The sequence below is a fragment of the Mustela erminea genome, chromosome 5, assembly GCF_009829155.1.
Source record: "Mustela erminea isolate mMusErm1 chromosome 5, mMusErm1.Pri, whole genome shotgun sequence".
NCBI classification, from domain to species: domain Eukaryota; kingdom Metazoa; phylum Chordata; class Mammalia; order Carnivora; family Mustelidae; genus Mustela; species Mustela erminea.
Genome location: NC_045618.1, coordinates 19,590,960 through 19,606,799, shown reverse-complemented (window position 1 = coordinate 19,606,799; position 15,840 = coordinate 19,590,960). Strand labels below are relative to the sequence as shown.

General features: G+C 44.3%; 1 protein-coding gene across 3 annotated transcripts in view; it reads left to right on the top strand.

The window, feature by feature from the left end:
- The window catches only part of CERS3 (ceramide synthase 3), a 111,355-nt gene that overhangs the window by 8,264 nt on the left and 87,251 nt on the right, over positions 1-15,840 (top strand). Inside the window, exons 1-3 of one of the 3 annotated variants that reach the window (XM_032342203.1) lie at positions 2,817-3,107; positions 3,622-3,885; positions 11,530-11,630. Coding sequence is in view for 1 of the 3 variants with exons in the window: in XM_032342201.1 (XP_032198092.1) it covers positions 11,530-11,630 (101 nt within the window). In the remaining 2 variants the exon portion in view is untranslated. Of the gene's footprint in view, positions 1-2,816; positions 3,108-3,621; positions 3,886-11,529; positions 11,631-15,840 lie in introns of those variants that run through there. The other 2 variants (XM_032342202.1, XM_032342201.1) reach the window with 2 other exon arrangements.

The window sequence follows — 15,840 nt, the reverse complement described above, 5'->3', positions numbered from 1 at the left end:
TCATAAGGCTCTCGCTGCCGCAGGTAGGGATCCCTCTGCTGGATCTAGGCAAAGTAAACTGAAAACCTTGCAGAAAGGATTCATCGTTGTACAGGGCACAAAGAACACTTGTGACTCACAGGAAGGGGTCCAAGTATCAACGTGAACAGGAGTTTGGAACAAGTTGATTCCCACCCTCATGGATAACTGCCAGGAGTTCGAGACCTCAGCAGAGTCAGTAACTACAGATGTGGTGGAAACAGCAGGAGAACGAGAATTAGAAGTGGAGCCTGAAGATGGGACGGAGCGGCTGCCATCTCATGACCAACATGAATGAATGAAGAGTTGCTTCTTAGGGATGAGCAAAGAAAGTGGTTTCTGGAGATGGGATCTACTCCTGGGGAAGATGCTGTGAACGCTGCTGAGATGACAACCAGGGATTCATAATGTGACATAAACTTCGTTGATAAGGCAGCCGCAGGGTGAGAGAGGATTGACTCCAATTTCGAAAGAAGTTCTACCGCTACTGAACAGCATCACGTGCTACAGAGAAATAGTTTGTGAAAGGAAGAGGCCATCAATGCGGCAGACTTCACGGCCGTCTTATTTTCGGAGATCACCACCCTCATAAGCGGGCAGCCATCAGCATGGAAGCAAGACCCTCCACCAGCAAAAGGATTAGGACTTGCTGAAAGCTCCAATGATGGTTAACCTATTGTTCGCAATAAGGTATTTTAAAATTAAAATACACATTTTATTAGATATATTGCAATTGTACATTTAATGTACTACAGTATAGTGTAAAGATAACTTGTATACGCACTGAGAAGCCAAAAAATTCCTTGCCTAGCTTGATTGAGATGTTCATTTACAGTAGTCCGGAACCAAGCCCGCAGTATTTCTGAGCTATGTCTGCAATCTATCATCCATTGTGGGGATTCAGGCAAATCATCGGGGGAGACTTTTATGTCAAGAAGATGTAGTCTTCAGATTCCTGGCATGTGTGAAGTCATTGGTTTGTTTCGTTAGATCCCATAGGAGTTTCTCCACACACCTATTTAAGGAATAAGCAGTTTGGCAGCATTTTGACTTGACATTTCTGTCTATTGGAAAAGTCTTTGAAAATGATAAGATCAAGCACTATCAGAAAACAGAGCTTTTGTTCATAAAAGCCTCCCAAATCGGACTCATTAGGTTACGATCAATATGGCCCAAAGTGTATTCACTAAGTTTCTCGGAAGGGATTCGCTCCTTGGAGGTAAAAGCAAGTCAGTTCCATCAAACTTATATTTGCTTCTCTAGAATATTCGCCTGAGGTTTGCAACGTAACATGCCATTTAGAATATCAGAAGTCGTCCCACTTCCCTTTCCTTTGTGTCTACACCCCGGGCATCCTCTGTTCCTGGCTAACAGAGCTCTGGACATAGTTTCTAGTTCCAAGCTTCCTGCTGCAGCCCCAGGGCCATTTCCCCGTGTCCTGTTTACCCTGTTTTTCTCTTGTAAGTTCTTAAGTGGTCCTCCAGAATCTCGACTGGGTTTGCAAGTGTCCTCACTGCTCTTCTCCCCATCTCCTGTTTTACTCTTGGAAAAAGACTCAGTAGATGTTTTCCAAACTCACCCACTTAAGTAACATTTAGTAACAAGCTTGCTCTTGTGTATAAAATCCCATGGTTTTTGTCATGCTGCCCCTTCTGCTCCCCACAAAACTTGTCCCCTAATATCAGGCTTAACTGCCTACTTTTAATTGTCAGAGGTGTGATGTTCACTTTTAAAGCCGCATTGAACCATTAATATTTAATAAACAACTTAACCTCTATTAATGAGGATCGAAAACATACAACAGATTTAATACCTTAACCCGCTTCTAAATCTTTCTCATAAAATGAGACAGTTAAGTATTACCTAGAAGAAGTGACGCCCACACAGTCCTCTTGCTCTGTCATGCTTCCCAGGGTGCTCTCCCCTCTGTTAGCAGTGACCTGATCAATTTATCATGAGGCACAAGTGAGAGAGAGGAAAGGGAAAAGGCATGACCATAGGAGTCTTCGAAAGAACCATACTTGTATTTATTTGTCCTCCGTAAAGGGGTCACGGGAAGGTACCCTGGACTGATGTGTAAGCAACACAGCTCCCCCAGGTCACAACTCACAGAGCATCAGAATTCCTCACTTCAAGCTCTCCAGCTACTGCACTCCGTTGCATAGATTGGGCAACAGGTTAATCTTTGCTCTGTCCCTGAAGGAAGAAGGGACTACACCTTGACAGTGACTCAGTGCGGCCGATGATAATGGGATTCTTTTGAGCTAGGTAGATTGTAACCAGGAACCAGTCTCTCTTGCTAAGGAGTCTTATAAGGTAGAGCTTTATCAGCGGGGAAGGCAGACACGATAAAGAAAAACAGTTTTAATTAGGAAGGTAAATCGGGTGGCAGCTGGTGGCGGATGGACCAAGAAAGGCACAGTGTGGGGTGAGGAAAACCAGGAAACTGTACATCATCGCCTGGCAACAGGATCGGAAACACAGCCTGCCCCACTTAGGGACCACTCTGCTGGAAGTTCAGCCCTCCTGCCAGAGGGGCTTTAAAATTTCAGAACCCCTTCATGGCGAAAAGAAAGTCTGGGAAGAGAAAAACAGGCCAAGAGGAAAGTACCCAAGCATCCAGCGAATGGGCCTTGACCAATCCTGCTTCTTCGAACTGAATTCACTTACTGAAACTTGAGAACCTGTGGAGTCTGACACTGGCCTTTCCCCCTCTCTGCCTCTAGTCAATTTTTAATTTGCTGTCATCGATTAGCTGACAGGAGAAGGGAGACGTCTCTCAGCAGCTGAGGTCGGCTGATGGGAAGGGCCTTGAATCAGGGCCTTCGGAGTGGGCGGCGCTGCTGAACCGCCCGGGAGGTGAGCTTTGGCTCCCAGGGGTACAAGAACCAACTTGCAGAAGCTTCCTTGCTTGTCAAGGCACCTTTAAATAACCCACACCCGGAGTGGTTTCATCTGCAGGCAAGAGAAAGTGGAAACAGCCCCCAAAGGTCTCCCGTCTCTAATAAACACTGTAGGCAACCTTGCCTTTGAAACTGAAGTGCGTGAGGCAGCGAGGCAGACAACTGTTGGTATCCTGCTACTAACAGGTTTGTCTTTCATTGTCTGTGACGACTGTTCTCGGAGGCTGACAGAAACAAAAACAAAGAGAATTACCTCTGACTGTTCTGAAAGGAAAAGGGGGCCAGACTTTCAGTTTGGGGGCATGGTGTAGTTCAAAAGAAGAGAATTTATTCCTCGAGTTGCCAGGAGCCAGGCAGAGAGGTCGCCTTTCTGGGGCCTGATGCTCCTCAGTCGATGCGTTTTCAGGGCGTGCTGGTGGTGGTTGTGGTGGTGATTTCGTTAGCACAGAGCCCCGCCAGTACTCACAAGCTTCTAGAGAGTGCCATGGCTGTCAGACCCGCTCGGGTGATAGTGTGGGCTTGTCAACACTGTTTCAGGTTTCTCTCCGCCGCCTAAACCCCTTCCTTGGAGGACAAAGAGCAGAGACCATCTTGTTTGGTAGTTGGCTAATGGCCGTGTGCACCAGAACCAACAAGGTGAGGCAACTCATGCATCTGTAATCCCGCGTCTGACTGAACTCCAGTTTTCTCCTCTCCCAAGTGGTGAAACAGGAAGCAACATCCCATCAGGAAGAACCAGAAGGTGCCATCCAGTAGCTTTGCCTCACGTCACCCATCGCCCTCAGTCAGAAATCTAGACGTGCAACTTTAGAGGGTGGGTCTCTCTGAAAGAATTTCAGAGCTTACACAGAGATGAGGTGTGTTGCTCTCTGACGAGAACGAGGCTGACTGGAACGCTGGAAATCTGGCTCTGACTGCTCTTCACAGGCAAGGGGCATCTTTTGTGGACTGAAGTTTCTGGAAGGTAGGCACCATTTCACTGATGTTGTTATCATTTGAGAATGCTCAGACCACGTTGGCCTTGACTGTGTGTGTGTGTGTGTGTGTGTGTGTGTGTGTGTGAGAGAGAGAGAGAGAGAGAGAGAGATGTTCAAAATGTTCATTTTTGGTCTGCTCTTCAGGGAGAGATACATGAAAGAGAGATTTGAAGCCCATCGCCTGATGAGTTTGACTTCAGAAGCGTTCAGTCGTGGAGCAAATGCTGGGGCCAAACTTCTCCTCTGACCTGTAGCACTTGCTCTGTGGCGAGTTGAAACAGCTCCAGCGTAGGACTAGGCAGGATTGTTCAGCCTGTGGAATCACAGGAGGCTGAGCCCTCCGTCGGCACAGCCCAGTTTATGAGAAAGGAGAAATGAAGAGAGTGACCGCAGATCTCCGGGTGGCATGGCCAAGGCCATTTCAGACCACATCAGAATGTCTTAAATGTGGAACAAGGCAGGACTTGCTCGCCTCACAGCGGCAGACTCTCCTAAGAGGGCTCAATCTTGAGTTAGACAGTCTCCATGCTGTGTCCAGAAGACATTAGCTGAGTAGTTCTACAGCTTAGAGAGAAACATAATAGTTTTTCTTTTTTTCTAACCAGCGTACATGTTTAGCCAGGATGTTCTTTCAGACAAGTTTATTTGCTAGAGAGCCTTACACACGGGGCGAGGGAAAGAAACTTGGGGGACTCACCAGAGGATGCATATTCATTGATTCATTAATCCGTACTATTCCAGTGCCTTCTATGCCACGAGTGAGGGTTCTGACTTTAAAGAACACCTTCATACCTCTTCCCCTACAAGCCTTTTTTTTTTTTTTAAGGGGTTGCCACTTCAAATTTCATCAGTAGAATTTGCTGGACAAGGGGTAAATTCTTTAAGGGGAAAATAGGTAATACTTGTATGGTCTTCCCTCTAAAAATATTTCTGCCGTTTCTAAAAACAATCAAATTAATTGGCATGAGTTTGAAGATAATTCTGGGTTGGTAATAATCTACATAATTCTGGGTTAGTGATAATCTCCATTTATGGAGTCCTTGCTATGCATAAATGCATTTCCCAGTTAGTTCAGTGAGAGAGAACTCATGTTATGCAGTTGTCAGACGAGGACTTTTGGGTTTGGCGAGAGGTACAGTGGCAGAGCAGGGAAGTGAGGAAACCCAAATTCTGTTGCCTTTTGCACACAGAAATACATGATTGGAGCCCTCCCTATTCCTCTTCTGTTCTCTCAGCCCTTCAGAGTCCTTGTCATGTGGAGGGGTTCCCGAACCCATAATATGTAAATACACTAACTCAGTATCTTAGAGCAAAACATTGTGGGTCAGTCTATAATTTGCTTCTCCTGGGGTGAAGGCATGGTGTGGTGGACAGAACATGGGCTAGAAAGGAAGACAGATCTAAATTTGAATCCCTGCTTTCTGTTTACTGTTTGTGTGACCTCAGCAAGTCAGTGAAATTCTTCAAACCTCATTTCCTTATTTATAAGCTAATTATTCGAATACCCATCCCGCAAGGCCATTTGTTAGAAGTAACAGGAAGAGACTTTTGCATGATTGACAAATGGTAGGCTTTTGATACATATAGTGTTCATTTCTCCAGTTATTTGCTGATGCCTCCAGTGAACTAGATCCTCTTCTGGACTCAGGGCATAACAGCAGTGATCGAGGGAGACAAGACTCTGCCCTCATGGGGGCTGACGAGTGCTGGTTTAGTCTCGCATAGTGTCACTGACTTCCTTTGGGAATCAGGTTGTGATTATTTAGGTCCTCTATGGCGGAGCCGATCTGGCTTTGACACACCCCCTGAAGCAGAGCAGTGAGCGTCCTGTGTTAGGAGTCCCCAGAGCCTAGTAAAATCAGGAAAAAGGCAGGGACGATGGATACCTCTTTCGCAAGGGTCGTTTACTGTACGAATCATTGCACAGTTATAGGAAAGATTTGTTTTTATGCGTTCTTTCACACACACACACAGTTCACTGGAGTTTTCTTAGGCCCCTAAGGCACTACCGGCAGGCTGTGCATGGGGAGAGGGTCTGGCTCCAAGGTCTCATAAAACACAGAGTGTAGTGTGGCAACCATTCATTTACCCTGGGCTCCAGGCCATCTGTACAACAGCCTTGGGCTTTCCAAGGCCTCCCCAATGTGAATTTAGGGATGTAGTCCAAAGATTGAACTGGAGATAATATACCTTTATAAAAATGGATTTGGACAAGAGCAATTGGCTTATTTACTGGCCAAAGGACTATTGTCAAGTTCATCAAATGGGCTAGTTGGCATTAAGAATGGTGTTTTGGCAATCTGTCCCTAACTTTGAATCCTGATGAGCTGTAGATCATGGCAGAGAGATTAAAGGAACACAAGGGAGCTCCCTTGGGAATCAAATGCAGGTCTCCCTTCTCTTAGAAACACCTGCACACCCAGAACACCAGCCTTATTGGTCCTACATGGCCCAGGTTTGTTGTTTCATTTATTTGGTGGGCCCAGAATGATTGAAGACATCTTTGGGACACCCTACATGGACCAGGCATTAGCACTATGAAAGAAGTCTGTGTAAAGCAAAGAGACTTATCCCTCATATTACCTTAAAATTTCGTCTTGTGGAGGGTTTTTTTTAAATGACGAGAACATAAACCAAGCTAAAAACCTAATTAAAATAAACTAGGGCTTAGGTATAAAATCCTCAAATAGCAAGTGAATGGGGGATATTAAGAATCTTTGACCTTGTACAACATTTTAACAGCCAAAATTCTCCACAGGGATTTCAGTGATGGTAGACAGATGTTTGACAGATGTTTGTAAATAAACTGTAGCAATCATTGTGTTTTTTAAAAGAGTTATTCCCAAATTTCATTATTATTGTACCTTAAAGTCTGAGCGCACTAATTTGGCTTGGGTGACCTTGAAACAAATGTCACCCTTACTAAGTATGAGAATTTAAAATTTTGTAAGCTGTGTGTCCAAATTCCCCTCAAATGTAAAGTTAAAGGGGTTTGGTTCACTTTAATAATCATTTCTTTATTTTTTATTTTATTTTATTTAAAAAAAAATTTTTTTTTTCCCACCTGGTCACTGGAAAGTCTGTGGGGAGGGATCATGCTGCATTCTTAAGGAGAGTAACTGAACAGACCAGAGACCTAACATAGTTGGTGTTTGGCTTATGAAAGTTTTGATTTCATGGAAAGTTTCCTTTTTATTGATCTCTGAATTATATCTTTATGAAAGCAAGAAATGGAAATATTTATTGAAAGTATCCAAATCTGTCTGTTTAGGACTGATACACACATAGCCCATGTAGTCTCTCTCACACACATACAAACACACACACACAGACACACTTCATGTGCTGGTGCACAATATAAAAACAAAACCAAAAGATACATATAATATTGTGTATGCGTGCAACCAACTTTATTTCTTTTCCTGTCATAGATGGCTCTGTCTCCTTCCATCTTGTAGCTGTGCCTTCTGAAACATGTGACATTTGGTCATTAGGACTGGAGAAGGGAGAAATGAAAACAGGTCCCCAGCTTTTTAATTTTTTTAATTGAGGTATAATTAATGGAGGACATGATATGAGTTTCAGGCACACAACATTATAATTCAATATTTGTATATATTGCAAAATGACCACCAAATACATCTCTCCTTTCCCTCTCAATGGGAAAACTATAAAAATCACAGCTAAGGCATGAATTTAGTTGATTGGAGAGATAAAATATTACATTAAGGGGCTTTGAATCGTTTTTATTTACTATATCCATGTACTAAGAGAAGGGAAAATCATATGCCACAATCCATTTTTCTCCATAGAGTTCTTGTATGCAAGAGCAAAGTCTATTTCTGTCATTTTGATTCCTTTGCCATACATATTTTAGTGGAGAGTCAATAAATTGTTGTTGATTAGATTGACTTTGACGTAGGCTGAACAATTAAATAAGCATTTCAAGATTCAAGCAAATACTCTGAGAGCATTTTCTTCAATAACAAAGGTTAATTAACATCATTTAGTAACTAAAATGGCTTTAATTTCTTCCCCTCAAATTTTGTTTTCTTGTTTGACATCCAATTAAAACTTGAAAAACCTAAAATCCGCTGATGCTGAACAAATTTCAAATTGTGCAGATTAGCAATTTTCATTTGCAATGTTCTCATCACGAACTCATTATCATATTCCTCTTTGGGTCAAAGTCACAGGCTTTCTAATGAGTTCCACCAGCCGTAACTGGCTTTCCCTGACTTGTTTCAAATGGAGATCTGCTTTGTGTGAAGGTCTGGTCTATCACCAGTTGTGTAAGAGTAAAACTTGAGATGATGACAACATCTAGATGATGACTATAAAATAATATGCAAGCTGATTTTCCCAAGTAATCACTCCACAGATGACACTACTGTCGTGGATTTTAAACTGTTTTTTTGACAATCATTGATGGTAAAAAATATTCCTTAGACCTCAATTTAGAAACACACACACACACATACACACACACACACTCTAATGGAAATAAAAGTTTCATGAAACAATACTGCACATATCGAATTTTTCTCTTCTATTCCATCCATTCCTGTCTATAAAATTTCTGGTTATAGCTACGGACAAATTTTGTGACCTGTTGGTCAGCCTCTCAGTTCTCAATACTGGCTGAATGTAAGAATTAACTAGGGAACTAAAAAAAAAAAAAAAAAAAAATTGCTAAATGCCAAAAGCACGGTTGACCAAGGAAATGGACGAGAGAGTCTAGAAATAAGGCTCCATGTATTTGGACTTTGATTTATGATAACATTGATACTATACAGAAAGGACAATCATTTGAATATACAGATGGAAAAAAAAAATCTGAGTTTTCTTTTTTTTTTCTTAAGGTTTTATTTATTTATTTGACAGATGGAGATCACAAGTAGGCAGAGAGGCAGGCAGAGAGAGAGGGGGAAGCAGGCTCCCTGCTGAGCAGAGAGCCCGATGCAGGGCTTGATCCCAGGACACTGAGATCATGACCTGAGCCGAAGGCAGAGGCTTTAACCCACTGAGCCACCCAGGTGCCCCCTGAGTCTTGATTCTAACCTCAAAATTTATATACAGAGGTGCTGGGTGGCTCAGCTGGTTAAGCATCTGAGTCTTGGTTTGGGCTCAGGTCATGATCTCAAGGGTGATGAAATCGAGTCCCACATGGGACTCCATGCTCACTAGGGAGTCGGCTTGAGATTCTCTCCCTTTTCTTCCTCCCCCTTTTACCCCTTTCTCTTTCATGCACAGGCACTCACACACACTCCCTCTTTAAAATAAACAAATAAATAAAAATTTAAAAGGTACATTCATATCTGAATGTTAATGTAGATGTGGAAAATAAAACTGGCAGGTAAAACTATAATTGCTAGATCTGTGTTGTCCACTATGGCAGCTGCTGGCCTGCTGAGTCCCTGAAACGTGTCTGAGCCACTAGAGATAGGTTCTAAGTGCAAAACGCACAGCAGATTTCAAAACCTGACTATAGAGAGAGAGAATTCAAAATGTCTCAGTAATAATATTTATATTGATTGTATGTTGAAATGATAATATTCTAGATGTGTTGGGTTAAATAAAATACATTACTAAGATGAATTTCACTTTTTTTTCTTTTTGAAATGCAACTACAAGAAAACTTTATGTATTCGTCTCTCACTATTTTTCTATTGGACAGCATCATTCTAGATGACAAAATAGGATAGATTATTGACCTTGGGATGGGCAGTGATTTTTTTAAGCAAGGTGCAGAAAGTACTAGCATATGGAAAAGATCTACAAATAGGACTCTATTAAAACTAATAACGGGACGCCTGGGTGGCTCAGTGGGTTAAGCAGCTGCCTTCGGCTCAGGTCATGATCCCAGCGTCCTGGGATCGAGTCCCGCATCGGGCTCCTTGCTCCGCAGGGAGCCTGCTTCTCCCTCTGACTCTGCCTTCCACTCTGTCTGCCTGTGCTCGCTCTCGCTCGCTCTCTCTCTGACAAATAAATAAATAAAAATCTTTAAAAAAAAAATCAAAACTAATAACTTCTTTCCATCAGATCTTACCATTAAGAGAGTAAAAGACCAGCTGCAGAAGGGAAGGAGACATTGCCATACATATAAACAAGAAGGAGTTATATCCAGAATAAAAAAAACAAGCGCATTAGAAAAGATGGACCAACACAATAGAAAACTGGACAAGACATTTACATAGGGGCTTCACAAAAGAATGTATCCAAATGGCCAAGAAGCATGAAACCAACTTTATCAGTTGTTAGGGGAATGCACGTCAAAACCACAGGAAAATATCGCTACACACCCACCAGAGAGGCTAAAATGTGAAAGGTAGACAGTAGTTGTGTTGGTGAGAATGTGAAATAGCTGAAACTCTCACACAGATGTGGGCGTGTAAATCCACACAACAGCTCTAGAAGACTGGTCAACAGGGTCTGTTAATTGTGTATACATACCCGTGACCTAGCAATTCCATTGCCCTGTAGAAATGTGGACATGTGTTTACCAAAGACACAGTCAAGAATGTTCACAGGGAGTAGCCTTATTTCAGAAAACCCCAATTTCCCTCAACTGGAGAATGGAAAAAGAGGTTGTGGTATAGTCGCACCATGGAACACCAACCCCAGTGAAAATAAGTCAGCTCCGTCACACACGTGAGGCTGGGTATTGTCTCAGTCGCAACTGCTGACAGAAAGACGTGGAGGCGAAAGAATGCCGTCAGTGTGATTCTGAGTGTGCGAAGTTCAAGAACAGGCAATCTGAGTCCATGGTGTTAGAGGTCAGGCGAGGATAGTTGGAGGAAGTGGGGTAGCGACTGGGCAGAGACGCAGTGGAGGCCCTAGGGTGCTGCTAGTGTCTCGCTTCTTGGTCTGGCTGCTGGTTCTAACTCAGGTGTGTTTACTTCTGGGATTTGCTGCTCTACCGTCGGCGTGCTGGGCTTTAATGAATACATCTGTTAAGCAATGATAACAATGCTGATGTCAGGACAGTGCCTTCAGAGGTCCTGACTTAGGTGTTCTGAATCAGGCGAGAGCATGGCTTAAAAATGTTTTCCAGCTAGTCCCCCTAGAGAGCCAGCAGGCAGAACCAGGGTACTAACGAGTCACAAGTGGCTCTTCCAAGACCCGTGTGCTGATAGAACTGTAATCACTACTTGAGGCTGTGTTCTTACTGTCTTTACTTAAGTTGCACTGACTTTAAGGACATAATTCCCACTGATGATTCTTAGAGGCGTAAGGAATTATAACGTTAATGCCTTAGAAGCCTGGGCAGGTAACTGAAATGAGCAGTGGGCTGGTTGATGAAGCTTATGCCTCAATTAAGGCCCGCACGTCCTGTGATTACTGCCAGATATTGCGGGATTTTTTGTTTTGTTTTGTTTTGTTTTGTTGTTGTTTTCAAGTGAAGCTGTGAATCTAGATTTTTTGGTGAAAATTCCTGAGTTTTAGATATCAGTGCAAATTATGTTAAAACACTCCCCAGATCAAACGAAACTGATTCATAGGGCCAGTTCCTCCTGCACCAAATTCTGCCACTGGTTTGTAACTGTGACTTTGAATTTTAGAGCCGGAAGGAAAGTTATGGGTATCATTGTATAGTCTATTAATTATGTTTCCCTTTTCTGCTTCTGCAGGGATGTTGTGAAAGGAAAGGCGAAACTTTTACATATATCTCCCCATACCTATACACAGAGTTCTTGAATTTCTTCGCAGAAAGCTATCCTATATACTCAAGGTAATTACTGTTATTTACGTTTTATTTTATTTTATTTTATTTTATCTTATCTTATTTCACCTCTACTGTGTTGTCTTTTTTTTTTTTTAAGATTTTATTTATTTATTTGACAGAGAGAGATCACAAGTAGGCAGAGAGGCAGGCAGAGAGAGAGGAGGAAGCAGGCTCCCTGCTGAGCAGAGAGCCCGATGTGGGACTCGATCCCAGGACCCTGAGATCATGACCTGAGCCGAAGGCAGCGGCTTAACCCACTGAGCCACCCAGGCGCCCCTACTGTGTTGTCTTAACTGTGATCTTGGTAAACTATATCTGTGCCCCAGAGCTTTATTATTATATGATATTGTTTTCTGTGTTGTGGGAAGGAGCGGTGTTCTGGGCAAGGCAAGTTCCGTGTTATTCCCTATGATATACTGTAGATCTTTTCTTTTTGAGAGGTGGGATGTTGAGTGACAGCTTCCTCTGACAGCGCCGGGTGATGAAGATCTCCCAAGCTTAGCCGGTATTTGCCTTGTTTGTGCTCCCAGCTGGCCCCCCAACCTTGACCATCCCCTTTTCCCTGAGCCTTGCTTCTAATTAGAAGGAAGAGTTGGCTCCGTCTGTCCTGCAGGTTTACAGCTTCCAGATTCTTCCTTGTGAGAAACAGGCTTTGAAAAGCACATGTCTTCAAAGTCATCAAAAGTGACAATCAGAAAGGATGACTTGCATGACAGCACATGTTCACAAAATATGGATGAAAGACAAAAATCAAGTCCTGTAAAGAGGAGGAGGATTTTTAGCCCAGCACCTAGCTTTGGTCTGGCTGTGTCACCTGGGGCAGGTCCCTCGATCCCTCTCAACTTCTCTTTGCATGTGTGAATTGGGGGCATGAATAATTATTATTGTGGTGAGGATACAATGAGCGGATGCTGGTAACGAAACTGCGTTCATTGTATACGCATGCTGGTTACTAGTTACCATGTAATTGTTGCCTCCAACTTCTGTAACAGTCTGTGAAGAGACGGTGCTCTTATTCCCAGTTTATAGCTGCGAAAGCAGGTAGCACAGCCGCTGGGCCTCTGAAACACATCCCTGACCCTTTCCCTGCGACAGCAGGGCTCACTGGCACGTGCCTTCACCCCACCGCCTACCTAACCAATCCGCAGTGGATCAGTGGAGAATGCAGAAGGGGTTCCTGACCAAGGCCCAACCCCACCCCCACCTTTTAGCCTCTACTCTTCTACACCTTCTTACCAAACACAAACCCCATTGATCACAAATGTATTGCCCCTCCTGCTTTCTATAGTGAAGTGGTAACCTGCTGGGGGTGGGGGTGGGGGTGGGGGTGGGGGCGGGGAAGCTTAGGGGAGCCAGGTGAATAAACCACTTTTTGCTAACAAAGAAGTTGCCTTCTCTGGGGAGGAGCGGTTCAGCTGGACCATAGGAAGTTACCTGAGGATTTCTGTCTGTCATGCTACCAGCCCTTCTGGTGGCTGCTCAGCCTGAATCCATCTTTGGCTTCCAGAATTCCTGGGGCCTCTAGAGTGGCCAGACTTTGCTGAGTCCCTGTGGACAGGCTTGTCCCTCAGGCCCCAAGGCAAGAGGACATGGGGAGTTGTCTGGCTCTCAGCCTGACCCTATTTTGCTTCTCAGCCCCAGAATTGTCCTGCTTGGCTTGAGGCCCCAGTGCCCGTGTGTGCGGACACCTCTGTGTATGTGTCCAAGTGTGAGTCTTTTCATCTTCTCCCCAACAGTCTCCTGTTGGCCATTCCTAGGCCTAGGGGTATACTGTGCTGTCACTTTTCAGAGGACAGACCTGGGGAAGGGCCCATGCAGGCCTTAAAAGAGAATTTGGAGGTGTCGGGCAGGGAATTCTAGGGTCCTGGGTACCCCTAACAAGTCTAGAAAGGGGGTATGGTGTGTGGGTGGGCTTGCAGCTTTGGGTCTATGGACTCCTCAGCCAGTGGGAGAGAGGTATGACCAGAGCAAGGCCAGACTGGGGTCTTTTTCAAACAAGGCCATGGTGAAAGGGTAGGGCTGCTCCTGGCCCTGAAACTGCGTGCCCTCAGTACACAGTTGGTGCTTCATGATATCACTGACTGATGCATGACAGAGCGACAGAGGCTGAGCATTCCAGAATTGCTGTGGAATATGTAAATGTGACTCCTGTCCTCCCACCACGCCCTGGAAACCTCCACCTAACAGCGTGGCAAGGTTGAAATGGCTCAGATTTCATAAGGCGGCAGCTGAGTAACATTCCCGACCTCGTAAACTACCAGGAAGACGAATTTACTGAGAAACAGCTTTACTGGGCAGGGAAGAGAAGCACACAGGGCTCTCCCTCCCCTGCTTGAACAGAAGGACTTCACTGAGGCTCCGCTAGGCATCTCTTGGTATATTTCAAGGTTAGAGTCATCCATTCTCTGTATGTTTTGGACATTACTTGCTCCTGGGATGCTTGGTGTTGAATATCCTGTGACCCTTCCATTCACACTGGCTTGCTTTCAGAGCTTGCCTTTCTTTGATAAGGACCTTAAGAGACATCCATACTGAAATTTCGCTAACAGGAACCACAGGGAGGAGGAACTCTGAATCCCCTCCAACAGCACGTGGAGCCGGCACCTGTCCTGTGGGTTATCTCTGTGGATCACACTTGGTCCCGCTTCACCAATGCAGACCAGTTATTCTCAGGAGAACTTGTGCTAACTGTGTTTCTTGGCAGAAAAAACTTTGAGAAAAGAGCCGATAAATCTTAGCCTAAGTAGAAAAGACTTAGAAGCACAAGACTTAGGAACCCGGAGACCCCAAAATCAGGATCAATAGAGGAGTAGCCAGAAAAATCACATTGGCACATGTCCGACCTATGTCCCCCAGGGAAAAAGGAACTGGCCCATGCGCAAGATGTGACCTTGCTGTAGGAAACTGTATATGTCAGCACAGTGTTTTCTCCCATTCACAACATTGATTAGCTCTGGTAGACGGAAATCAGAGAGACTGAAATGAGAATTATATAAAAATGTATTGGAGAGAGAGTTAAGAATACGCTTCCAGAAAGAATGTTTGAAATGTTTGGAAATCTAGGGGAATTTTTATTTATTTATTTTTAAGATGTTATTTATCAGGGGGGCGCAGCACAGAGGGACAAGAAGGGGGCCAAAGAAGTGGGAGAAGGACAAGCAGACACCCAGCCGAGCACAGAACCTGACCGAGGCTCAATCCCTGGACTCCGAGATCATGAGCCAAAGCCAGACACTTAAGGACCTGAGCCATCCAGGCGCCCCCAAATTTTTACTTTTAAATATGTTACATTTTAATACAATATACCCAGGATGTTTTCCTTCCATTTTCGCAGGCAAAATAGCTCTACATTTGAAGCCGTGGGTTTAATCATTAATCAAAAACAGTAAAATGAAGGGCGCCTGGGTGGCTCAGTGGGTTAAAGCCTCTGCCTTCAGCTCAGGTCATGATCCCAGGGTCCTGGGATCGAGCCTGGCATCGGGCTCTCAGCTCAGGAGGGAGCCTGCTTCCTCCTCTCTCTCTGCCTGCCTCTCTGCCCACTTGTGATCTCTATCAAATAAATAAATAAAATCTTTTAAAAAAACCAGTAAAATGAATACGTGAAATATGTTCCCTGTGTTCCAGATAGACTTCACATATATCCTGCCTAAGTCTCTATCTCTGTGTCTTTTGATCTCTGTCTCTTCGTGTCTGTCTCTGTCTCCCCCCATCTACGTAAAATCTGGGCATTATACATATGGCGTTGTCCCCACCCCCCTTTAAGGGGCTTCTTGCAGTAGATCAAGACTGGACAGGAATGACTCGTTCTGTTTAGTTTTGAGATTTTAGGAACTATTTTCCTATGGTGAATAAATAGCAAGGACTAATGGCCATGGACAGAGGAAGCAGCTGTCCCAGCCAAAGAAGGGAGTTGACCCATCCCTATTTACTCAAAGGAGCAAACAGTGATTACCAGGTGCTACTCTCCCAGCCCCACACCAACAGTTCTTGCCATAAGGAAATCTTGCCTTTCTTTTAACGATTTTATTTATTTGACAGATAGAGATCACAAGCAGGCAGAGAGGCAGGCAGAGAGAGAGGGAGGGGGAAGCAGGCTCCCTGCGAGCAGAGAGCCCAACGCAGGGCTCCATCCCAGGACCCTGGGATCATGACCTGAGCCAAAGGCAGAGGCTTTAACCCACTGAGCCACCCAGGTGCCCCAGGAAATCTTGCCTTT